Raw genomic sequence first — 26,349 nt, forward strand, 5'->3', positions numbered from 1 at the left:
TAATACATGGTCAATTTTTGTGATTATGTCATACACTTCTAAGAAATAAGTGTACTCCTTTCTATTCCCACTCAGTATTCTCCAGAGATTTATCATATCTAACTTTTCTAAAATTCTGTTCAGTTCTTTAACTTCTTTGTTGTTTATTTTTTGGTTTGATTTATCTAAGTCTGAGAGGGATAAATTAAGGCTCCCCCACTATCATAGTTTTACCATCTAATTCTTCTCATAATTCATTTAACTTTTCCTTTAAGAATTTAGATGCTGTGCTATTAGGTGCATATATTTTTAAATATCTTATTTAATATTTTGTTTTTTCCCAGTTACATGTAAAAACAATTTTAACATTCTCATTTTTTTCAAATTTTGAGTTCTACTCCCTCCCTCCTCTCTCTCCCCCTCTCCTTAGAAGGCAGTGTAGTCAAGGTGCATATGTGTTTTGCATTAGTATTAATTAATTGCTATTAATTCATGGTCTATGGTATCTTTTAGCAAAATGTAGTTTTCTTGCCTATCTCTTTTTTTATTAGTTAATTTATTTATTTTTAGTTTTCGACATTCACTTCCATAAGTTTTTAAATTTTCTCTCCTCCTTCTTCCCTCCACAAGATGGAATGCAATCCGATACAGGCTTTACATATACTTCCCTATTACACATATTTTCACATTAGTCATGTTGTATAGAAGAATTATAATGAATGATAGAAACCATGAGAAAGAAAAAACAAAACCCCCAAAAAAGAAAATAGACTGCGTCGCTCTGCATTCCGACTCCATAGTTCTTTCCCTGGATGTGGATGGCATTTTCCGTCATGAGTCCTTTGGAATTGTTTTAGGTCCTTTCATTTGCCTATCTCTTTTAATTAGGTCTGTTTTTGCTTTTGATTTATCTGAGATCATAATTGCTTCCCCTTGCCTTTTTATTTCAGCTGAAGCATAGTAGATTCTGCTTATTTTAATTCTGTGTGTGTCTTTCTGTTTCTGTGTGTTTCTTGTAAACAATATATTGTGGGCAGGAGATCAATGTATGCTGTAACACCAATATTGAAACAATTATCATCTGTGAATGACTTAGCTACTCTGATCAATACAATGATCCAAGACAAATTCGAAGGACTTATGATGAAAAATGCTATCCACCTCCAAAGAGAGAACTGGTGAACTCTTAGTGCAAATTGAAGTATAATTTTTTCACTTTATTTTTCTTGGTTTTTTTTTAACATAGCTAATATGGAAATATGTTTCTGCATGATTTCATGCTTATAAATAATATATTGCCTGCCTTCTAAATGAATGGGGAAGGGAAGGAGAGAATTTGGAACTCAAAATATTTTTTAAAAGAACATTAAAAATAAATAATTTTTTAAAAAGATAGAATAAAAAAACCCAACATATTGTTGGATTGTGGTTTCTAATCTTTTCTGCTATCCTATTCCATTTTATGGATGAGTTAATCCTATTCACCTTCATAATTATAATTGCTAACTGTGTATTTTCTTCCATTCTAATTTTTTTACTTACCCTTCTTTTCCCCTGCCTCTTTAAGAGTCTGTTTTACTTCTGATTAATACTTTCCTTAAACTACCCTTTCTCTTATGTGTACATGTATTCTTTCCTCTTTTAACCAGTTCAAATGAGAACGAGGTTCAAGTGCTATCTGTCCCCTCCCCTTACTATACCCTCTTTGCCCACCCCATTTATGTGAGATAATTTCTCCCATTCTTTTTCTCCCTCCTACCATCTCCCATTTCATTCTTATTCCCTACCCATTTCGTTCTTTGGCTGAGATCATCTAAACACAACAGAATCATGCCTAGGCCCTCTATCTAATTAGACTCCCTCTATGACCTCCAGTGACGATAAAAGTTTGAGGGGTTACATGTATCATCTCCCCATATAAGCAAGTAAATATTTTAATATTTTTTAGTCCTTTATAATTTCTCACTAATGTTTACCTTTTTCTGCTTCTCTTGACTCGTATGTTTATGCATCAGATTTTCTACTCATCTCTGATCTGTTCAACAGGAATGCTTAGAAATTTCCTATTTTGTTAAAAATCCATTTTTTTAAAGAATTATACTCAGCTTTGCTGGGTAGGTTATTCTTGGTTGTAAGCCTAGATCCTTTGCCTTCTGGAATATCATATTCCAAGCTCTCTACTCCTTTATTGTGGTGGCTGCTAAATATTGTATGAACCTGATTGTGACTCCTTGGTACTTGAATTCTTTTTTCTAACTACCTGTAGTATTTTTTTGTTTGATCTGGCAGCTCTAGATTTTTACTACAATATTCCTGGGAGTATTCGTTTTGAGGTTTCTTTCACAATATGACACAATTTTTAAATTTCTACTTTTTCTCCTGGTTTTGAGATATCTGAGCAGTTTTTATTTAAGATTTCTTGAAATATGATGTCTAAGTTCTTTTTTTGCTCATGGCTTTCAGATTGTCAATGATTCTTAAATTATTTCCCTTTGATCTGTTTTCCAGGTAACTTGTTTTTCTGATGAGCTATTTTACATTTTATTCTTTTTTTTTTGGTCTTTTGATTTTATTATTTCTTGATGTCTCATGGAGTCATTAACTTTTATTTGTCTAATTCTAATTTTCAAGAAGTTATTTTCTTTAGTCAGTTTTTATAATCTCTTTTTCTATTCTTTTTTTCTTATCTTTCTCTTTTCCCTAGCTCTTTTTTCCTCTTTTCTCTATGGTTTTCAATTGGTTTTTAAAATAATTTTTTGGCTCCTTCTTTAATGCTTGCTTTAACTCTTCTATGAATTCTTATTGGATTTGTTTCCCAGCTGCATTTTTCCTTCAGGCTTTGCTTATAGATGTTTTTGAGTCATTCCCTTCTTTTGTGTCTGAGTCTTGACCTTCCCTGTCATCCTAATAGCTCTTTGTTGTTGAATTCTTTTTTTGTTTGTTTGGTCATTCTCCTAGTCTACTTCTTGATTTTGGACTTAATGTTGGGCTCCATGTCTGTGGGGGAGAGAATATCTGGCCTGGGCCTCTATCCTCTTGCATCCTTCTGTGGTTTTCAAGCTCCAGTTGGGGACCCTCAAGTTTCCAGTGCTCCCAAAGTGGTGTGATCCAGGGGGAGGTCTAGTCGCTGTATAGTTTCATTTTGGAAGGAGTACTTTAGAGCTTCATAGATCTGTTCTTGTCTCCCTGCCAACCTCACATTTTTTCAGTGACTTGGATCCAGGCATAGCTGCAAGCTTATCAGATATACAGATGACACAGAGTTAAGAGGGAGAACCAGTAGAATGGATGACAGAATCAGGACCTTAAAAAGTTATCATCAGCAGACTAGAATATTATTCTGAATCTAAAATGAAACTTCATACAAGGATAAATTTAAAATCCTACATTTGAGTTCAAAAAACAATTTTCACATATTCAAATTGAGGAAGCTATGGCTAGCAGCTAATTTGGAAAAGATCTGGGAGTTTTAATGTTTTGCAAGCTCAATATGGATCAGCCGTATGATGTGGCGTACAAAATAGTCTTAGCCTTCATTGAGAGGCATAATGTCCAGACCAAGGAAGATGATGGTCCCACAGTACTCTGCCCTGATCAGTCCACACATAGAGTATGTTATTCAGGTCTGGTCTCCACGTTTTAGGAAGGACGTTGATAAGCTGGAGAGCATCCACAGGAAGGCAAATCATACCACAAGAAGATTGGTTGAAGGAACTAGAGATGTTTAGCCTGGAGAAAAGAAGGCCTTAGGGGAAGATCAGAAATATGATCACTGTGTTCAGATATTTGAAGGTCATGTGGAAAAGGGATTAGATTTGTGCTGTGGTTTAGTTGGGCCTATCAATGCTGAGTGACTTTAACCTCAAAGGTCTCCGAGTAAGAGCAGCAGCTATTTTCTTGCTGTGTGTGGAGCTAACATATAACAATCTGCATCAGAGAAAGGCAGATGCTCAGTTGTTAGCACACCGATATCCAAAGCCCACCAATGTCCTAATCAACTTGGTATACAGATTTCTCCACAGTTCTCATGACATTGAAGGATCTCTGAACACAAGCATATTGCCAGGCTTCCCAGCAGGGTTGACCCTATAATAAAAACTCCAACCAAAAAAGGCTAGAAAGGTTGTCCAAATGGCTGAACCTCTGGGTGTCTGGCTTCATTTCTTCTGTACTAAGTCACAGTGCCCTGTTCTTCTGATTTGCAAGAATATTAGCCCACCTCAAAATACAGATAAGTATTAGATAAGTATTCTAGAGCTTTATTGTCACTGTGTTTGAATTATTTGTTTTGTCATCTTTAGGAGGGAAGTATTCTACTTGAAGTGGATACTGGTCATACCGCTGGCTTTACCTAGATATCTAAGTAGAGTCTCCCTCCAATGTTTGTTATGCTTGACCGCAGAGGGTAAGACTAAGAACAATGAGTGGAAGTTTGTTTGTTTGTTTACAATAGTTCACCCTTCATTTGAGGTCTTAGATGTTGCAGAGTGAATTATTGGTCAGATATAGGTGAGACCAGATGGTCCTTTCCATCTTTGAGTTTCTGTGATGAGGAATCAGGATTTCTGGATGCCATTTGTAAGTCTGCCATAAATTTAATTTATTTAGGCAAGACATCCTTTCTTTTTATAGTGACTTGCACCTTCATTGAATGAAGAATATCTTACTCTTCTAGTACAGTACAAAAAGGACTAATCTCTTAGTTCAAAAGGATTGGGCAAATATTGTGTTCTCCATCCTTGCAGGTGGCAAAGAAGATGATGTTCTCCATCCTCTAGTGAGAGAACCCATAAAACAAAGGCATTGGCTTTTGAGTGGAAAGTGGTTTATTTGGTTTTTAACCACTAAATGAATTCTGAGGCTCTGTCTGTACTTGAATGTCAGTCTCTGGCCTCCAACCAGGGAGCTAGAGTTGACTTCTCCTTCCTCAGAACAAGCAGGCAGTTCAGGCTCCTCATTTGAGAGCATACCCCATGCCCAAATCCCTGACCAAGATGGCTGATCCATCAGAGAGGTCTGCAGGGCCTTTGGAAGCTATCCATCCCACCTCAAGAAAGAAGCTGCAGGCTACCAGTAGCTTCCAAGTAGCAAAAAGATTGGGTTCTACTCATCAAGAACTCAGTCATCATCCAAAGAAGAAGCCATCAAGCAAAGCACTGGCTGATCCTTCAGAGATGGGAGAAAAGAGGCGCTGGTATCAGATCCCACTCTCTTCCCACCGGAAGCCTGTCTCAGGACTCTTTAGTAATAGATTTCAGTCAAGCCTGATGGCATACCAGCAACTACGGGAGTTGAAGAAGATGAAGGTTGGCAAGCCATTCTCTTGTTTCTCTGTCCCTGCTACTACCCAGAAACAATTCCAAGATGGTGACTGGGCAAGGGTGAGTGAAGGGAATAACCATTTCTCATATACATATATACATACACACATATGTATATGTATACATATATAAACATACATATACATGTATGTGTGTATGCATATATGTATATGTGCATAAATATATATACTTAGGAGTTGAGAGTTAAGAAGATTCTTATATTTATTCTTTGTTCTATCATCATCTTTTTGGGTGACATGGGACACTTTACCTCTGGTGCTTTTTTTTTCCCCTGGAAGCACCAAAATTGATTTTCCCTATTAACCTGACCCTGTTTTTGCAGTGGTTGGATATTTAATTAACTTAAGTTGAAACCCTAGAGAAGAAATTCCTTGATGGGGACAAAGGAAACAGATTCCTTTTCACAGAAGAATATGGACTCATTAAGGTATTCTATTTTCCTAAATTTCACTTAACAGTAAATTTCTTTCAGGATAAAACCACTAGGGGTTCAAGGACACCTAGGTGTAGGAAGAGCAAGACGGTTACTCCTCACCATGAAGGTAATATGTCATTTCTTTATTTCTTTCATTTGTTCGATGGGATTAGTTACATTCCTTGATAGGTTACAGATGTAAAGGGAATGAATACTGTTTTAGAATGAATTTGGATCTAAGGCAACAATGTCTGTTGTGGATTTAAAGACATCTAGGACCCAGAGTTGAGGTATTCATTTCTCATCTGTATAAAGTGTTAACAGATTCACTGAGCAGTACTTAGTAATTCAAGGAGTAGAGAACCTTTTTCTCCTTTGTTTTCTTCCCATATTAATTGCTTACTCTACTAGGTAATTTCTTCTCTTTTAATTTCTTCTATGCGCAAAAGCTAGAAGTTTAATAGATATTTGCGGAGTTGAAATGTTGGATCCTTATTTGTTATAGAACAGAAAAAATGTTTTGCATATAATCATAAGTGTTCACTGTGTCCCTGGTTCCATATAAACTTTTATTATTCTTATCTCTTGTCTTAAAGCTTCCCAGTTACATCCAAGAGCTCCGTCTAGTCAATTTCCTGACCAGCAACATGGATCCTATGGTGGCTTACTGACACAGTGCCTTGTCCATCGCTCGTGGGGCCAAGACAATCCGTTTTCTGAGGGGACCCAGGATCATCACAAGAAACTGAAGATAGACACTCCTAGTGCCTTTGATGAACATTCCCAGCAGGCCTCACAAACCAGCTGGCCCAGCCCCTCGAGGAATACCAGCATCTTTCCCTTGACTGATGAGGATTCTGGTGACTTATTTCCTGAAGATTGGAGCCCTCCACCAATTGAATTCCTGTACCAAAAGCCTCCCAACCCTAGTCCCTCACCACCCCCAAACCTCCCAGAAGCCTTAGAGAATAACACTGAGGAGGATGTAGCCCTTGCTATGGAAGAGCTGGAAGCAACTTTGGGACAGGACAGAGAAATGGATCAAGTGGTAGACTCCACAGAGTTGAGTCTATCTCCAAAGACAAAAATTGAAGAGCCTGAGAACCATAAGGCTTTGTCATATTCTCAGGAAACCCCATTCCAAACCCATTCTGGCAGCCACTTTTTAGAATGCTCAGATGATCTGAGTGAGGAGGCCCTGCAGCTGGACTCCGACCCCGAGGAAGCATTGGTGACCTTGGAGGAGCTGTTCCAAAACATGGCAGGCCCTGGTCAGCAGATGGCGACATCAGCATTTGAGTGCCATGACTCAGTAAGCATAGGGGACCCCTCTTTTCAGCCTCCAGGGTTATCTGCTGGGTCAGTTTTATAGTTCCCTAGATCTCATGGCAAGGCATTGCACATTCATATGTTTACTAAAATTCCTTTCTTGGCTTTATCCTGTAATTCCTTGGTTTGGCTATGATTCAAGGCCTTCATGTAGAAACACAAACTCCTTTTCAGTTTGGAGTCTTTTACAGCTGTGTACTAGACACACGGTGCCCTCGATGGGTTTTATAGACCTCACCCCCCGCCCCCCCTGCCTGCCCCCCAGAGACTTTCTGTGATTTGACTCTTTGAAAGTTGGGTTCTAAGAGGTCCCAGTTTCTGAATTTTGGACTCCAAGATTAGTCTGTGGAGGAATAATTTTTAAGGAAACAGAGAGATGAAGCAAGAAAAGTATTTGTAACAGGAAGCCTTATTTTAGGGCATAGAATATGGGTATATATGCCTTGGCACCAAGTTAGGTTCCAAGAATCCAGACTAATCCTAATCAATTGAATATAGAACTAATCTGAAACTATATGTCAGCCAAATTAGTCTTTATGAACGAAAAACAAAAACACAAAACCCCCACAAAAGCTAATAGTCTTAGAAAAACTGGTTGTATGTTTTAGGAAAGCTGCTTGTTAGAGCTTTCATCATTCTCTTCAGTATCTGCTAGCTCTGGAAAATGTCCCTTTTCATTTAAGGGCCATTCACTTGAACTGACATCTTACATTACTTTTCTCTCTCTCTTTTCTTTCTTGCTACCTTTTTCTCCAGCTTGACTCCGGGATTCCTGATGGATATGTCAATAGTTTAGATTACTTGCTACAGGAGAAGAAGTAAGTAGTAAGAAGAATAAAAATAAATCACACACATGTATATGTGTATATATGTATACATATTCATATACATATATACATATGTGTACATATGTGTGTATAGATATGTAAATACACACACATACTTTGTGGTTTACGAAGCTCTTTGTATATGGAACAGAAACTATCATTAAACTCTCATTATTGTGAAGCATTAAACCAGAACAGTTTCCTGGGATGGGCCTTTCCTTTGAAGGGCACATTGAGAAACTCTTTTTAAAATATTGTTGATGAAATAAAGTCCCCACATACACATACCCAATGGATATATGCCTGATTACTCATCTGTGCTAATTCATGGAGTTAGATATTCCCAAAGTGAATCTGGAGGATGGAGAATGAAAAGTAAAGTGTGGGGGAAATTTTCTCACAAATGTACTGTAAGTGCTTGATAAATTCTGACTAATAACAGACATATTTAACAGGTAAATAAACCAAACAGAGAAGAAAGGAATCAAAGCAGTGCTTCTCCATCTCCATCCTCCAGGCTTTTGTGTTCTTTGGGCTAAATCCTCAAGTGTATTTTCTCCTATTTTTTTTTCCTGTTGGTTTCATTGCTTCATTACGGATTGTTACACTCCCCATCCCACCTTGCTGCTGTGATACCACATTGATCAACCTGTGAAAAGTCAAATTCAGTCTGCCTGGTGAAAGCTTCTAAGGGCATTGCTGAACAGACCTTAAAACCACCAGACCCTCTTTTTCCAGTATTCCTTATTCCCAAGTATACTATCATTATTCCCCAGAGTGAACCTCCTGTAGTATGAACCTTAAAGTGAACCTCCTATCATACAATGAAGTGATGAGCACATCTTGTTTATCCTTGCCTCTACATCTTTGCCATACTATGCTCTCTACTTTGAATACCTTCCTTCTTCCTCTCTGTCTTTTCCATCTCTAAGAAACTTTCCCTTATCAAGCCATGCCATAGGGACCTCTTCTTCCTCTGCGTTCCTATAACATGTTATCTGTACCCAGTCCTCTTATGCTTAATCATGTATTGCCTTGTACAGTTACTTAATTGTTATTTCTCTATGACTGGTTCCTCTAGTTGTATTGCAAGCTCTTTGAGGGCTGGGTTCATGTCCATATTTTTCAGTCACCCAGGCTTGCACCTTCATCCTTTACTCTTAGCTTTCTCTTATCTCCCAAATCTAGGTGATCATGCTAATTCAGGCCCATTACTTTATATTTACTCATCCTGAACTATTGTAGTAGCCTCCTAATTGGTCTTGTCTCCAGTCTCTCCTCTGTCTAGACCCTTAAATTGACATCAGTGCCAAACTGATATTCCTAAAGCACAGATCTGACCATGTCATTTCTTTTTTCAAGAATCTTCATTGGTTCCCTGTTGCCAGTAAGATAAAATTCAAACGTCTCTGTTTAGCATTTAAAGCTCCCACCTCCCAGCATGAGTTAATGTTACTGCTATTCATATTCAGTGAATAGAGAGATGGGCCTGGAGTCAGGAAGACTCCTCTTCATGAGTTCAAATCTGGCCTTGGACGTTTAGCTAACTGTGTGATCCTGGGCAAGTCACTTCACCCTGTTTGCCTCATTTTCCTCATCTGTAAAATGAGCTGGAAAAGGAAATGGCAAACCACTCCAGTATCTTTGTCAAAAAAAAAAAAAAGGCAAACCCAAATGGAATTACAAAGAGTTGGACACGACTGAACCAATTCAGCAACCACAATAACTTCCAGTTTAAATGGCCTACTTGTTCCCTGTGCATGCCTTTTCATTTCCTGTCCCAATGACTTTGTACAATCTGTCCTTCCTTCCTGAAATGCTTCTTTGGAATGCTTTCCACCTTCACCTCTTGAAATCCCCAACTCGAGTTTCAAGCCATAGTCCACCTCCTTGCCCAAATCCTTTTTTGATCCCTCCCTCCCCCCAGATTTTAGTGGTTTCCCTCCCCAAGCTCTAGGAAATTGCTTTGTATATATTTTTTATTTACTTAGTTGTATTCATGTTGTCCTCCCTCCCCACCCCAAACCTCCCCACTCCAAACCCCAATAGAATGTAAGTTCTTCCATTTTCATTTTTGTATTCCTAATACCTTGCTTAAATAAGCGCTTGTTGAATTGAGTCTTATTTTGTACTTCTTTATTTCTACCCTGTTACCTAGAGCAACGCTCAGATTCTTTGGGATTTTGTGGGTGTAGGAAGTCCCTTCACTAAAGTCTATTTCATCTGTAATTTAGTAGATGTCTTAGAGAGTTGCCTCAGGCACCAAGAGATTAAATGACTTGAACATGGTCGCAGAGCTGATGTCAGAGGAGGGCTTTGTATCTAGGTCTTCCTGACTCTAGATCCAGCACTCTATCCATCAGGCTATCCTGCCTCTCTTTTAGGTATTATATAATGCCCAATAAGAGCTCAATAAGTATTTATTGAATGAGTGAATAAATGTTGGGGACCATGATGCTTAGTTATATTTGACAGTGCTTTGGTAAACTCTAGTGAGCCCTACTCTCCCAGAAAGTCACTTTAGGGGATTAGTTTTGGGATAACTCCTGAAAGAGGAATAGTATCTACATGAAATAGGAATGTGAGGTGTGGATTCGACTGTGGCTCTTGCCTGCTTGGAACTAACAGTAGTTGCCCCAGAGCAACCTCTAACAATTATTGCATGGTTTTTGTCTGTCTGCTCTGTAGGAATAAGACCCCAGGGAGAGATGAGTGGGAGGAACCACTTGTGGGAAGTGACCCTGGAGGTGACCCTAACCTTGCTTCTCTGGAGAACCCAGAAGATGACTATGGAATGCTTACTCGTGAGCATAGGTAGGAGAGGTACATGCTATAGCAGTTGGTGAAAACTATCCTGTGAATGCTAAGGTTTTGTTTGTTTGTCTTTAATCATAGATTCTTTCTTGGTTTTTTGTTTCATTGGCTTCCTAGGCTGCTAGTGGAGAAATTCTGTGTGAAGCTGCAAATGATCCCAACCCTTCATCCAGGTGAGGTTGTGTTTTTGTCCCAGAACCACCTCTTGTCCTGCACCCTGGACAGTACCAGTCTGGTACCTCGGAACGGTCTGGAGAAACTTTTCTTCAGGTAAGTATAAGGATTGGAGTTGAAAGTAAACCTGCCTTTGAGAGCTGTGGGGTAGGGGTAGGGGTGAATTTCAGTGCTGCCTTATACAGTAACTAACTAGTGGGAAACATTATTTGGCTTTTGAGAATATGCAGGATTAGGGAATCAGGTATAGCCAAAAGTAAACAGAAGGATTTCAAAGGTCAAATAAGTACTTTCTTTTTTTTCCTTTTTTTTCATGTGTCCTTATTTTGAGCTCTCCCATCAGCACAAGTATTTATTGAATAATCTGTGTGCATAGCAGGTGATTCAAAAGAAGAGTAGGGCATAATGCTTCCCCCTCCAGCTGTTTACAATCCTGTTGGGAAGTCATGACTTACATGTGTATTACCTACTTGATTGTGTTCAGGCTGTTACCTTTTCATTCTCCTGCACTGCCTCCATCCTGAAGACACTGAAAGGTTGGACAGTGCTTTGGCTTTTGTTGCCTCAGGGGATTAACCTAGCCAGAGTTGCCTAAAGTCATTTAATAGAGAGCTTCACCTAGACATTTAAGATAGTGGCTTGCTTTTTGGACAACAAGCCAGAAGATACCAGAGGAGGACAGAGAAAGCATGGACAGTGAGCTTGTGTGTATTGTCAGTGGCCTCTGGAAGAGTATTTCTTCTAACTTCAGAAGCTCTGGGAACCATCTTGCTGCTCATTAGACTATGCATTTCTCTTAGCAATTGGCCCAGCAGTGACTATCATAAGATAAGAAGTCACCTCCCCTACTTCTCACCTTCCAGCTGCTGATGATTCCATTTTCCAATTTTGTGGCTTTGATTTCAGGACTGTTTCTTGACCAAAGTCTGTGGGCTTAACTCCCTTTCACCTAGTAGAGTCAGGAGATGTAGAAGTGGGTGAAAGAGGTAACATGGACTGCTATATCATCAGAGCCTTATTTAAATTTATACTTTGGTAGTTTCAAATTCATTTAGTAAAGAGTTTAATTGATCTATGTATGTGAATAATACTTTTTTGGTTTATAGGAAGTTGAGGGGAAGAGCTATGTATATTATAGGAATGAGGGCATGAATGAGGCATGTGATAAATTATTAATTGTTAATTAGAGTCTTTATAGGAGCAACTAGGTGGCAAAGTGGATAGAATGCCAGGCCTGGAATCAGGAAGATCTGAGTTCAAATCCAACCTCAGGGACTTGCTAGATGTATGAAAAGTCATTTAACCCTGCTTGCCTCATCTGTGAAATGAGCTGGAGGAGGAAATAGCAAACCACTTTGCCAAGAAAACCCCAAATGGGGTCGTGAAGAGTCAGACCTAACTGAAAAATGGCTTTTTAAAAAAATCTTTATATTCCTCACATGGTGGTCTTCTGGTTGTGTGGCTCAACTGCTGCCTTCTTTAAGTGTCTCAAACAGCATATTATTGAAATATTTATCCATCTAAGTAGTGCAAAATTTGAATTGGCCAACAGGTAGCGCTACACTTGAGCATCTTCAGTTTTCCTCTGGCACATAACCAAAATAGCCCCATTTTTCTTAAAAGGCTACAGGAGCAGTCAGTCTAAAATCACTTAGGTGGCTCCCACACTACCATAAGCAGTTTGAATTAACCCTTCCCTGGCAGAATCTGAGATTAATCTAGGGAATGAAATAGAATATTGCTCCGAATATTAAAGTATGAAACTGATCTCTCTCGTCTGGGTTCCGCTGCCAGATCCCTGTCCACTGCATTCGTGAATGCAGATACTTAACGTGCCATGATCACATATTCTTTCATTTCATTGAATAAAGTGAAAAGGAAGATAGCAATAGCAGTGCTTTATATTTTGCATTACATATGTTACATATTACATATATTAACTCATTGAATCCTCCTGAAAGTCCTGTATAGACATTTGTTTCCAGTCATCTCCTAGCACTCTTCTTGATTGCCCTTCAAGATGATGATGATGAGGAGGAGGAGGAGGATGGTAATAGCTAGCATTTATATAGTGGTTTGCAGAGCATCTATAAACATCTTATTTTATCCTAACAACTACACTGAAAGGTAGGTGATATTATTGCCCTTATTTTGCAGATCAGGAAACTGAGGCAGACTGATTAAATAGCTTACCCAGGGTCATATAGCTATTAAGTATCTAAGGCCAGATCTGAATTCGGGTCTTCTTGACTCCAGGTTCAGTGTTCTGTCTACTGTGCCACGTAGCTGCCAGATATTTGGGTGCAGTTGGAGAGAATCCATGCCATATATCCTCATGGCTTGTGAAAGTAGTGTGGATAGAAGGGGGGAGGTTATGCTCCCCATCTTGGAATCATGGGTTAAAAACAAAATAAAGCAAGGAAGGTGGTGAAGGGCTTCAGATACATTGACTAACAAGGAAATCAGCTTTTCCAGTTCACTGGCACAAGATGAACGGTAGTCAGCTGTCTTAGTAACTATCAGGACCTCTCTTGACTGCTAACTGCATTGACCTCTGGTTTCTTTGCTTCCTACTACTCCAGCCTTGGATGCTGTCCTCATGCTTCTATAGCTTCTGTTGGCATAGGGCTAGGTGGCCATGCCTTCACATGCGATACCTTGCCATACCCTTCTGTCTGCTGAAATGACCAGATCTGCAATAGGAAGACAAGAAATGAAAAGAGAATATTGTAGCAAACAGATAACATTTCTTGATTTTATTGGTGCCTCCTGCCCCATTGCAAATGAGAGCTCACTAGGGTCCCTTGTGAGGGAGAGAGGCATCATCAGACCTCCCTGTTAGTCTCTCTCTCTCTCTCTCTCTCTCTCTCTCTCTCCTTGAATCTTTTCACTGGGACAAGGGGAAGACAATAATTCAGAGATGAAAGGACAAGAAGGGGAACAGTTTGAGAAAGAATTTGTAGCTTATATGACCTCAGACGAAGTCTGGAAGCTAAGGAACACAGGCAAATCCTGCCTTCGCATGTGAGAAGGACTGAAAGAGAGTCTGGTCAGTAGTTTCGGGTTTGGAGTAACATCTGGTGACTCAGGCAGAGACTGCACCAAGTAGCTCTTTACTGTCTCCTTCCTTAGGAGGCACATACATGTATGTCGCCTTCTTTTTACCCACTTGCCTTTTTTTCTGTGTAGCGCCTATGTGAAAAAGGTGTTCCTGTAGAAAGGAGACATCTCTTGTTGCATATATGAGCCTTTAAAGAATAAACTACAAATCTAATTAAGGGCCCAAAGATGTTGGATGGGCAACAAGTGCTATTAGGATATTAGGAGAGCTAGAGTTTTCCAGGAAGATTTTATGGAGGAAATGGTGCTTGAGATGAGTATGATTTGCTTAAATAAAAGAGTGGGAAATACATTCTAGATGTGAAGAGCAGCACCAACAAATACGTAAGTGGCACTTAATTTGTTTTCTCCTTTTGCTTGTCTTTTACTAACATCTTATTCGTTGACTGACATTCATATAGCCCATTAAAATCTATGAAGTACTTTACATATAAAAAGGGTAAGGATTCCCACATATGAGGCAGGTCTTCTCCCCATACAGGGGCAGCTACTTTACCTTGGTGCTAGGAGAGCTAGGCTGGAATAACTACGTGGGGTGATTTATAAGAACAAGCCACCAGGTGGCAATAAATCCTGACCTAACAGTTGGATCGGCTGTGCATGGGTGACCATCCCCACCATTTTCAGTTATGAACCACGAGCTCAATGTGTGTGTGCAAAATCAGGACTGCCATTTCTTTATCTCCCAACTTTTCCTTCCCAGTGCCTTTTCCAATCTCTAATCTAAGGTATGATTAATTTCCAATAATAATTCATAATTTATCAGTTGACTCTAGCCTCTTTTCTTTGAAGATCTTAATCTCCCATGTTGTCATGATCATAGAAAGATTACTTACTTATATCTAGATTAAGTAGAATCTCCTGAAGTGAAACAGAAAAATAAGAGATAACTGGGTTAAAACTTGCAACAAAGTAATCCATGGCCACCTGCTTATATTAGGAGCGAAATTTTCCAGATCTCCCCACCCAGTTTTTTCTACACCTGGTTTTGCACAGGCATACTCAAAGAAATTTATAGAGAAGCACTTGGAGCATCACCCCCATATCAAAGTTTCAGTGGAAGGAGCAATCATCCCACCACCTTGGATCTCACTTTGTCACAGGTCACCCAGGTGAATGTGTTGCATGATACCTTCATGAGAAGGTCACCAGAGGGCCCATGGTCAGGTATCCTCTCTGTGTCTCCTCCTAGGGTTGTTCTAAAGCCCTGAGGACTTCCGCAGGAGTCCCTGTCCTCAACTCAACACACAACTGCATGCTGTCTGTGCCTTCTCTCCCATGCCTCCATTGTCTCCTATCTCTTGCTCAAAGGATGGTGATTCTCCTCTTAAATATTCCACTAATAGCATGACATTAGGACAACTTTACTTACTTTAAATACCCAGAGGCCATCCCAAACCCAAATTTCCTTGTGTTTTTTGGGTTTTTTTTTTCTGGCACCTAAAAAATCCAGGAAATTGTAAGGGGGAAGGACTTGTTAAAACAGAAGATGCTTTAGGCAGAAGTTGTGCATGCACAAAGATCATTCTAGCTTCATGATAATCCCGTGAGGTAGGTATTACACGTATCATGACTGTCATTTTATAGATATGGAGGCTATGGCTCACAAAAGTTCAGTGATTTGCCCATAATTACATAGCTAGTATTTACTGGAGGCAGGATTTGGCCATGACACCTATTCAAGTAGATGACTGGAGAATCCAAGTCTGAACACCATGAAGAGTAACATTTGGGGGGAGATAGAATAAAGATGGGAAATTCTATTTTTTCTTCAAGCCAGACCAAGAATAGAACTCTTGAGCCTTGCTGTCTCAACAATACTTCCTAATTATTACATTAATAAAGACTTCAAGATATCTAAATCTTTTCTCAACCCTGGGGTAGTCATAGGGAAGGGAACAGATGTGGAACAAAATGTACTTGGAATGGAAGAATCCGTATGGTTGGTTGGGGCTGGGTAGAATGGGCCGTTGGATGGTATATGTGATTGACAAGTATAGCAGAGTGAACAGGAAAGAGGAGGATGGGATGAAGAAGAAGGGGGAATGAAAAGAAAGACAAGAAATGATGAGAAGAGAAGTGAGAGAGGAAATGATTCAATAAGACTTGAGCACTTGCTCTACAAACCTCTGTTCTACTTGGCAGAGTTTCATTCTGTCTAGTAGAATAGAAGGTTCAGGCCCAAATTCACTGTGCATTTATTTTACTCAAATGGAGCAAGAGAACCTGCTTTGGGGGCTGGGTAATAAGAGTGGAGATTACTTGCTACATTATTTATAGAACTTCCCATTCACACACACTGTGTGCATGGCAGTAGTCATACCTCTCTGCATAAATATCTTTGTGGGGGAGTATGAGTAAGTATATTTGTTCTATCAAATATTTGTGTGCCTAAGCCACTCTATGTGAATTGCTCAGTGCTTGCATGTGTGCAGGCTTGGGAGCCTGTCATGTCAGCACCTGTGGCCACCTGGGGCATTCCTTCATGAATATTTCAGTAGGCATGAGAAAGTAGATAGTCCGTTGTATAAAAACATCATTAATGTTAAACGGTGATTGAGAGCCATATCCCTTTGAGACCAAGCAGCCCCAGTTTCTGCATAACAATAAACTTCTTTTTCTTTCCATGGCTTCCTGAAACAGGTTTGAAATAAATTCAGTTATAGAGCACGGACAGCACTGAGCTTTCCCACCTGCTACAGTTACCTCTAAAAATAATCAAACAGCCCCAAAGAGAAGGAAGGCCTGGAGGATGACCAGGCTTATTTTACAGAATAATGAAGGCATTAGTCAAAGGAGTGTTCCTTCAGGATCATTAGGTTTCTGGCTCTTTGTGGTAATACTTATTATTTTTTTGTTTACCATTTTGTTTATCTTTTTCTTAAGAGAGAGAGAGAGAGAAAACATGAGCAGATATCATACAATTATAGAAGCTGAGCTGAAAGGGTCTACTAAGTCAGATATGACAGTATATATCCAACAAGTGGCCACCCAGCTTGAAGACCCCTAGTGAGGAAGAACCCACTACCTGAAGGAAAAGCTTTGGCTTACATTTATTTCTTTTCTAAGTGTTTTATTTAAACTTACACCTGACAAACCTTACAGGTGCACAGAAACAGGTGTTCTATCAACAACTGCATTGTGTGCCTATCCAGACCTTAATATTTGAGATTCCCAAAGCACTCTGGAGTTGTTACTCCCTGGGACAACTGTCTGCTTACACAGGAGAAGGGATAGGGAGGAGAGCCAACTTTCCTCAGGCCATATCAAAAATAGATACTAAGAATTCTTCTACATCACCATGAAGTCTAGGGTTTTACTCAAATGAATGAATGAATAGAAACATTTATTAAACACTTGCTCTGTGCAAAGCTCTGTGCTGGGAACCAGGGCTACAAGTAGAAAAGACAGTCTCTACTCTCAAAGGAGTTGACATTTTAATGTGGGAGATGACACATGTGGACAGTTTCAGCTGCCAATCAGATGAATCCCATGGTCCTTAGGGTTCCTGATTGGACCATAGAGGACTCAGGTCAGTCTTCTAGCATTTTTAGTTTATAGTTTATTCTTTCTCCATTTTTCTTTCCTTCACTAGTAGATTGTGCTGGCACAAGCAGTTTTTCATCTCTTGAGTGCCTGAGATAAAAAAGCCTCTCTTGAAAGGAATGATCAGACTTTGACAGCTGTTTTAGGCACTTGGCAAACTTCAGACAGGCCTGGAGATTGCCTCTGTTATCTGCTCTTAGTTGGAGGCACTATCCTCTCTGTTCCTATTCCTTCATCTTCAGACATGCTTGGAACAGCTTCTGGGCCTCATTCGAGCTTTCTTACCGGGATGGGGGTGGGGAGGCGAGGAAGGTTCTCACAGGGAAATGATCACATCATTTCAATCCAACATAAGTGTTGCAAATTTTAGGACCATTTCATATTCTAGGATGTGATGTGAATTTTGCTAATTTTATTGTGGCTTTCTCTACATGTACTCAACACTCCTAGTTCCTCCAAGGCTGGGCTGTCCATAGTTGTTTAGGGTTCTTTCTTTCCTTTGTCATAGTCAAATGAGATTCCTGGATTCAAGTTTTCTGCCCATAACTTTGTCTATGCCTGAATCTCTCTGTTGAACTCTCCTGAATAAAGTTAAATCATTCATAGTTCAGCTGAGGTGAAAGAAATCCGAGGTGGAAACCAATTAAGTGGACTTGGCTTGGCTTGAACCTGCAATGGAGATCACTTGTATCTCCTCCACCTCTAAACAAAGAATTCCTTGAAAGCCATTTCCTCCCAGGCAGGGCAACAGTAATACCATCTTCTTTCCCTCTATTGTTTCTGGCCTCATAGATTGCAGCTCAACTCAGCAGCTCTGAACCTGAGGGGAGAGAGCTAATTCTTCTAGCAAAAATTGCCCTCTAAGGCTGTTGTAGCAGAAGAGAAATGTGGCTGGAAGTGGGCTTTCTTTCTTACAGCATCAGTTGGAAATGTGTTGATCTGAGCCAACAGGGGTTCATCTAGTCAATTCCCCCATTGAGAAGCTGGCAGGGTGCCCTTTAGTCAGAATGCCATAGTGCTGAGCTCTTTGAGCTGAACTAAATAGTCTCAGAATCACTGTGTTTATTTCCTTTCCTGACCATATGCCCTCTGGCAGGGTCATTGCCAATTTGCATAGTCCTGCAGATGTGGCTGCCTTTTGTATATCAGTATCTATACATCTGGGCCTGTGTGCACCCTTAACTATGTCTCTCTGCATCACAATGTTTTTCTATATACATATTTCTGCACAGTATCTTCATGGTTAAGTTGTGAGCAAGAATATTGGTGCATATTTAAGGAGTAACCATTCTAACAGAAGAAAAGTTTTTCTTCAGAATTTTCAAGTGATTTAAGAGAAGAGTTTTTGCAAAATTGCTTGAACATACTCAGGGAGACAGCAGCTTGGCTCGAGGGAAAACTTCACTTTGGAGCATTATGTTCTCAGCCACTTAAAATACCTTGATTTTTTTTTTAAAATGAGACAAAGGGTATTTCTATGAAGGCCTTTTTCTTTAGGATCATGATTTTAAATGCTATTTGAAACTTTCCTTGGACTCATTTGGTCATAATAAGAAGTTAGAAGCATCACAACTTTTTGCAAAATTCATGTTAAATTATCTCAAGACAAGCTATATGGTACTGATATTATATAACAGGTATGTACATGTATAGAAGATGAAACTTTAAAGGGGGCAGCTGGGTGGTGCAGTAAGTAGAGTACCGGCTCTGGAGTCGGGAGTACCTGAGTTCAAATATGGCCTCAGACACTTGACACATTTACTAGCTGTGTGATCTTGGGCAAGTGACTTAACCCCAATTGCCATGCCTTCCACCCTGCAAAAAAAAAAAAAGATGAAACTTACTCAAAACCCATATAATCTCTAGAGAAAAATAACCCATTACCAAAGATGTGAATATATTGTTATTATTTACTTGCTCCCTATGTGACCTTGAAAAAGTCACTTAACTTTTCTGACCCTCAGTTTCCTCATCTGTAGAAGAAGGGAATTGGAATAAATAAGCACTTAAGTATCTTCCAGGTCTAAAATCTATGTTCTAGCCTGGTATTTTCTGCAAAATAAGCTATTAATATGTACTGTTGCCAAAAGAGAAGGGAGTCTGGCATAGTGGATAAAATGTTAGACTTGGAATCTGGAAGACTTGATTTGAACTCCAGCTTCTGGCATTTCACAGCTGTGTGTCGATGGACGATTCACTTACCCTCTCTGACCTTCGCTATAAATGCTAGATGGTTTTCAGTCTGCCGGAGTGGAAGAGGTTCTCAAACCAATGAAATGTTAGTAATAGTGAATATTAAATGATTTTCAGCAGAGAGTCCTAAAACACTTTTGCTGACATCGTATTGCAAAGATTTACCTGTTAAACTATACAGAGTGTTCCAAAAGTCGTCATGCAATTATAAGTTTTAATAGCTTTAAAACTGTTGGGATACCCTGTACTAAATTAAATATGTTTGTGTGTGTGTATATATATGAAGAATCTGCTATCGTTGCATAGTTCTGAGGAAATAAAAAGATAAAAATATATACATATGTATATACATATATGTGTGTATGCATATATATGTGTGTGTGTGTATATATATATATATATATATATATATATATATATATATATATGTATTACAGATGAATACACTGAGGTTCAGAAGAGGTTAAATGATTTGCCCATGGTCACATAGCTAGTAAGTGCCAGAATCAGAATTTGAACCCAGATCTTACTGATTTCAGGTCCAGCACGTTAGCCACTGTATCATGTTGCCTCATAGAACATATAGTTTGATATTTTATGTTACTTATAAAGATTCATTTTATAGAAAGGTATCTGGGATAGTTTCAAGTCAGCAACTGAAAAGGACTAGAATTCATAATTCTTAATTCTGTAGCTTTCCTAACTTCTCTCTGGCTAGCCTGCATATTTGTGGAAATTACTAAACATGTAATCAAAGAGGCTTTCTTCCTGTAGTAATCATTTTATTTTTGAGAGCATGTATTAGAAGGGAGAGACATGGTGAGAGGTCAAAAGGGAGAAGAGGCTTGTGCTTATAGCTATATATGGAGACTAGAATAACATTCTGAGCTGGCTTTGAGCCAACTGCTTTGACTATTCAATATTGAATCCTGTTTTGTTATTTCTTGCTCAAAATTCTCCCTGACTCTGGGCATCTTTGTGTCAGTTTCCCCATCTTCTTAGGTATCTCCTTTGCTTTGGAAAAATACAAATGCTATATAAATACCGTGTGAAACTAGATCCAGACATGCTGCTTGTGTTCACCACATCCTCTCATTTGCTAATTCTGTCCATTAAGAGTGTCTATGGCATAAAGCCCAGGATTGAGAGTTATGTGACTTCTAGATTCTCACTTCATTTCTGACACTCAAATCTTTTTTTTCAAACCTGCCAAAACATCTCAGTTTTTCTCATCTGTAAAATGGAGAGAAGAATGTTTATTGCTCAATATTGTGTGTAAGATATAATAAAATGTTTTAATAAAAAGCTATAATATAGGGCTCTGTCATCCTGTGTTTCCCTATATCACAAGCTCTGAAAACATTCTGCCAGTATTAATTATTGATAATCTTCAAAAGAGATATGGACTGGTGTAGTGGAGTCAGGCCTCAGAGTCAAGAAGACCAGCATTCAAAGTGCATAGTTTGACACATAGTAGGTCCAGTAACACTGAGAAAAATCACTTAATCTCTCAGTGCCCTAGGCTACTCTGTAAGACCTTAAGTCAGGAAACAGTTGCATATCTGCATTGATGGAGTGAGCTTCTTCTCATCTAGAGGTCCCTATGCTAATGAAATCACAGATTAAGACAAAAACCCAGAAACCTTCATAAACTTCCATTAAAGCCCTACCTTGCTACCTTGGTGTGGCATGGAGATGAATTTGGGTTCTTGTAGATCATCCCCACAGAGTGCAAGCTCTGGCAGCTCCTTCCCAACTGGAAAGGCTTCCAGTAAAAGGACCCATGAAAGGCAGTGACTGCTTGAGAACCATTCCAGCAAAGTTTGGAGAGGTTCATCACCAATTTGGCCACAAAGTGATGCATTCTTTGACCACTGTGACTCTTTAAAAAACTATCTTCTTGTAAAGGGTTTGTGACTTCTCTTGGTAGAGCAAAGACTGTCCTTCCCCGTGAAATCACAGATCTCTGAAATCGGTAATCCTCACAAAACCTAGTGAGGGGGGGAAATGAAAGAAATGTTTCAAGTATTACTGAGAGAACAGAGGCTCCCATTGAAGAAATGATTTGCTCAGATGTGCTCTATTCAAGAGAGAGGGCTCGAGAAAAAAACATTGTTCACCCAACCATCGGCCTTATTATTTCATAACCATTGGCTTTCTCTTCCTCGCTGACTGACCCTCTTGATAGAGGCAGGTTGAGATATTTTGAATGCTGGAAGTTTGGGTGGTGGTATCAGAAGGATTGGCATCCAAGCACTGAGTCTAATTCCTTTGTCCTTTGCCTCTCCAGCTTCACGCTTGCACAACAGGTATCCTTCCTACAAAGAGGGTTCCTTGGTTATCTCTATTTGCAAACTCCCGGCTGCCCTGTCCCAGTTCTCCAGTGGCTCTTCCAGGTAAGGATGGGGTAGAGTAGGATCATACACTGGCCACTAGGTGGCAAGAGTACTCCAACTGTGCATTAGGCAAAAGACTTGTCCATTAATTCATTCTTAACCTTTGTTGCTCTTCAATTAAGACAAGTGAATTCCAACAGGCTTTTAGTTAGTGTACTAAGATGCCTTTGGTTTCCTTTTGTTTTCCTTGAAGAATAAGAATATAGAGGTTATTCTGGCAGAAGTGTAACCTCCCAGGGACCATGTCTAATCCTTTGGGAGTCACTGCTCTCTACAAATATAAACATTTAACAATTTTAAATGTTGCCTAACAACTGTTTTCATTATTTCAAAACTTGTTTTTCTCCATTACTGACACTTAGTGTTCCTATGAGTTTACATATGTTCCTCAGTTTACATGTGAATTACATCTGTAATTGGAACTGCCTCCTTAGGCAGTCTGTTCCACATTTCTATAAGCTCCTGTAGGGCTACTCATGAACACCATAACTGTTCATGTGTTATAAAAATACTCATGAGTGATAAAGTATATGCACTTGTGTTTGTATGACCATTGGACTGTACACACTGATATTCAATCACTTGAGGTCAAATTAATCTCATTCCTATTGCTGTTAGAACAACCATTTATTCAGCATCTATAGGGATTCTTAAACCTGGGGTCCATGAACTTGTTTTTAAAATATGTATTTTGATAACCATATTTCAATATAATTGATCTCCTTTCTAATCTTATGGATTTAATTTTATTAATTTAAAAATATTCTGAGAAGGGATGATTAGGTGTCTTCAGACTGCCAGAGATGTCTATGACACAAATAAGGTGAAGAGCAATTGATCCACTATCTGTTTAGGGGGAAACAAATAATTTACCCTTATGTTTGTAGCCAAGGAGTGAAAATAAGGAAACCATGAGAAGTCAGTGGGCAGAGCCCTGATCTACAGTCATGAAGGGTATCAGGTTTGGCTAATGATACAGAGTTACAGTTTGCCTTGGGCTAAGGAGGCCTTATATTCCCCCAGACCAAGTTCCTGCTGATCTAATGTTTGTTAGTTGGTTGACAGTTTAATTCTTCTTAGTTAGATCCAAGTCCCAGCTGTAAATCACGTGTACTTTTCTATATGGATTGTTCAAGGAGATCTTCAACTTTTTACCTCTAGCTGTTAGCTCCATTAGTTCCTTTATCTTCCCCCCCCCCCCCCACCTCTGTAATCTGCCACATCGATACTGTGAAAGTCAAGAAATGCTATTGTCTACCCGTGGCCTTTATGTTATAAAGTCACCTTTCCATTCACTTTAACAAACATTAAACCCCTACTACATGTAAGATTCTCTGTTAGATTCTGACAAGAGACAAAAGTGAAAAATCCCTGCCTTTGAGGGCTTTGCATTTTACTAGGGGAGAAGGAAATGATATTACAGGTACACAGAAAAGTAAACAGCAGACGATTTGAAGAGGGAGAGAACATTTGGTGGGTGGGATGCATTAATGAAAATTTAACTGGAGAAGGAAGATAAAGGATTCTGAAGAGCAGAGATAAGGAGGGAATATGTCTGGTATATGTCTTGGAAACAGCTAGCAGTCCAGTTTGGCTAGAACTTAGAGTATGTTAGAGAAGGGTCATTTGAAATAAAGTTGGGAAGTTATGTTGCTTTAGGTTAAAAGATATTTCACCTTCTAGACCCCTTATTATCATGAAGTTAGTAACAGTTAAGGTTTGCAAAGTATTGTATATATATATTATATATATGTATGTATGTGTGTGTATGTACATATGTATATATATTATCTCATTTGGTCTTCCCAACAGGCCAGTGAAGTGGGTGCTGTTATTATCCCCATTCTGCAGTTGAGGCAACTGAAGCTGAAGGCATAGGAGGCAGGAAATGGTGTTGGTATTTTGTTTTGTCCCCACTTAAGAGATTTTCTTCTTTCCTCAAATATGACAAAGTGTACAGTCAGGCTTTGGAAAGCACGCATACAAAAAAAAAATCTATCTTGCAAATCACCCACATAGGGTCCTTTTGGCATCTCCATGACAACAGCTAGGCTGTATTGGTTCCACTGTCCTAGATGTCCTACGGTTTTCTCTTAGTTGGTCACCATATAGTTCTAATGGGGTGACACTTTACAGATGCATTCAGGAAGTTCTCCACGTACCTGTGTATTGACTGACTCCTCACCTTCTTGCTCTGTATTGATAGTCACCATTGGGGCTCTGCTTGTAGACTGGCCCATAATCTGCAAAGAATGATGTTAGCGGAGAAGTACCCACACACACTCTAGTCCAGTTCTGCCTGGTAGAAGCTAAACAGTGAAAGAAGTCTGAATGGTTTGGGGAGCTTTGTGGACAGGGATTCTGGGTGATTTTCAGCTCTGTAGAGGGCAAAATGGCATCTCAGAAATATTAAATGATTCAAGCTGGGGATAACTATTTGTCTGTCTTGTTTCTAATTCTTGTTACTTCTTTCTCATTTCCTTTGCTCCTTAACACTGGCTAGTGAGCCCAAGAAAAGGTTTGAAACACTTCATTCACACAGGGTTCATATAGTAATTTGCTGATCTTGGACAAATCCTAATCTGTCTGTCTATCTATCTATCTATCTATCTATCTATCTATATGCGTGTATAGATAGATAGATAGACAGACAGACAGACAGACTGATAGATAGATTTTTTTCAAACACAAAGAAATTGGTGTAATACTTCTTAAACTCTCAGGACTGCAATAAAGGAGAGAGATAGTGTGGAGAGAATAGATTCTAGAAGCAAGACAGAGAAAAGGAAAATAATCTGGAACCCATATTCCTTTTCTAATTCAACAAATGTTTATCCAGTATATGCTATATGTAAGGCATGATGCTGTATAGCTTCCCAATTTTATGCAGTGCTCCAGTTTTTTCATTTAAACAAAAATGCTATACCCTACACAGGTGGTACCAAACTTAAAAAGAAAAGCGGTCATGAAACCTTTTATAAGGATCCCTGTAGGCAAATTGACTTAAAAAAACCAAACATATGTTAACATTATGTTCTATTATATTTTTATTTACTTTGATAAAAATGTACTAATTACATTTTAGTCTGGTTAAGGCACTCAGCCCACCATCACTCTAGTACCCTGTGTTTGACATCTCTGCCCTATACTTTTCATAAAGTGATCTATGAAGCTGATTTCTTAACTCATATTTATTTAAATAAAATTAAGAATTATATTTTTATAACTATAGATATCAATCATATAGTAAAAGAATAGAATATATCACATTTATTGATTGATAAAATCCTAAGCAATTTTCATTTCTACAAGTATAAACTAATAGCCATAATAATATTATTAATTTGATAGATGGGCTCATTTTTCTGGCAAAAAATCTTTTAAATATGGTATCATTGATGATGCTGCTATTCACAATTCTTTTCCAACCATTAATTAAAGTCAGCATTTTGTATTGAAAAAAAGTAGAAAAGTCCATTCCCATGAAAATGGTACACTAATATAAAGAATAGCAAACTTTATGTTGCTTTGTTTAATCAACTAGAGAACCATTTATCTACCTGTAGCCAAAAGGAAATATGATTTTTCAGGTTAAAATGCTTGATTCGATATACTATTGCAAGACAAATCTATTAACTCTTCTTATTCAGATTGGAACAAGATCAAACGTATCCTATTTGACCTTGGCAATTTGTTTTCCTTAACCATTCATATTTAGAAATACCTAAGTTTTCAAATAAACTGAGAATTGCTTCGGTAAGGTGATTAAATGATGAACAAGCAGTTTTTCTATTTCATTTGCATTGCAGGTATGTTTTTATTGAGAAATCTATAAAAACATTATTTGTGAATTAGTTATGCATAACTCTAAACTTTTTGTAAATACAGTAATTTTATCTTCAGAGTATGAATTGGAGAACTCTACAGTGATTAATTTACTCAAATTCTTTTAAAAAAATCTGACAAATAAACAAGTTTCAAGAGGAAAGTTTTTATTATATAAAATGAATCTGCTTTATACTTCTTATTACCATAAAGAAAAATGTCCGTGTCTTCTTTTAGCTCAAATACCTTTTGAAGTACTTGGTCATGGGGAAGCCAAAAAATTTTACAGTAATATAAATGAAATTTAAAAAGTACCCTGTGTTCTATTCCTTTATTATCTCACAGTTTTGCAAAGAGCCTTTAATTTTAGTGGACTGTTTCTCTGTAAA

General features: G+C 38.6%; 1 protein-coding gene across 1 annotated transcript in view; it reads left to right on the top strand.

Annotated features, from left to right (window-relative positions):
- Window positions 1–5,246: 5,246 nt before the first annotated feature.
- The window catches only part of FAM178B (family with sequence similarity 178 member B), a 125,821-nt gene continuing 104,718 nt past the window's right edge, over window positions 5,247–26,349 (top strand). Inside the window, exons 1-7 of the mRNA XM_036752206.1 lie at window positions 5,247–5,360; window positions 5,794–5,863; window positions 6,333–7,099; window positions 7,822–7,883; window positions 10,581–10,706; window positions 10,824–10,976; window positions 22,030–22,135. Of these exons, the coding sequence (XP_036608101.1) occupies window positions 5,247–5,360; window positions 5,794–5,863; window positions 6,333–7,099; window positions 7,822–7,883; window positions 10,581–10,706; window positions 10,824–10,976; window positions 22,030–22,135 (1,398 nt within the window). The remainder of the gene's footprint in view (window positions 5,361–5,793; window positions 5,864–6,332; window positions 7,100–7,821; window positions 7,884–10,580; window positions 10,707–10,823; window positions 10,977–22,029; window positions 22,136–26,349) is intronic.

This window comes from Trichosurus vulpecula, chromosome 3, assembly GCF_011100635.1.
Source record: "Trichosurus vulpecula isolate mTriVul1 chromosome 3, mTriVul1.pri, whole genome shotgun sequence".
Lineage (NCBI taxonomy): Eukaryota > Metazoa > Chordata > Mammalia > Diprotodontia > Phalangeridae > Trichosurus > Trichosurus vulpecula.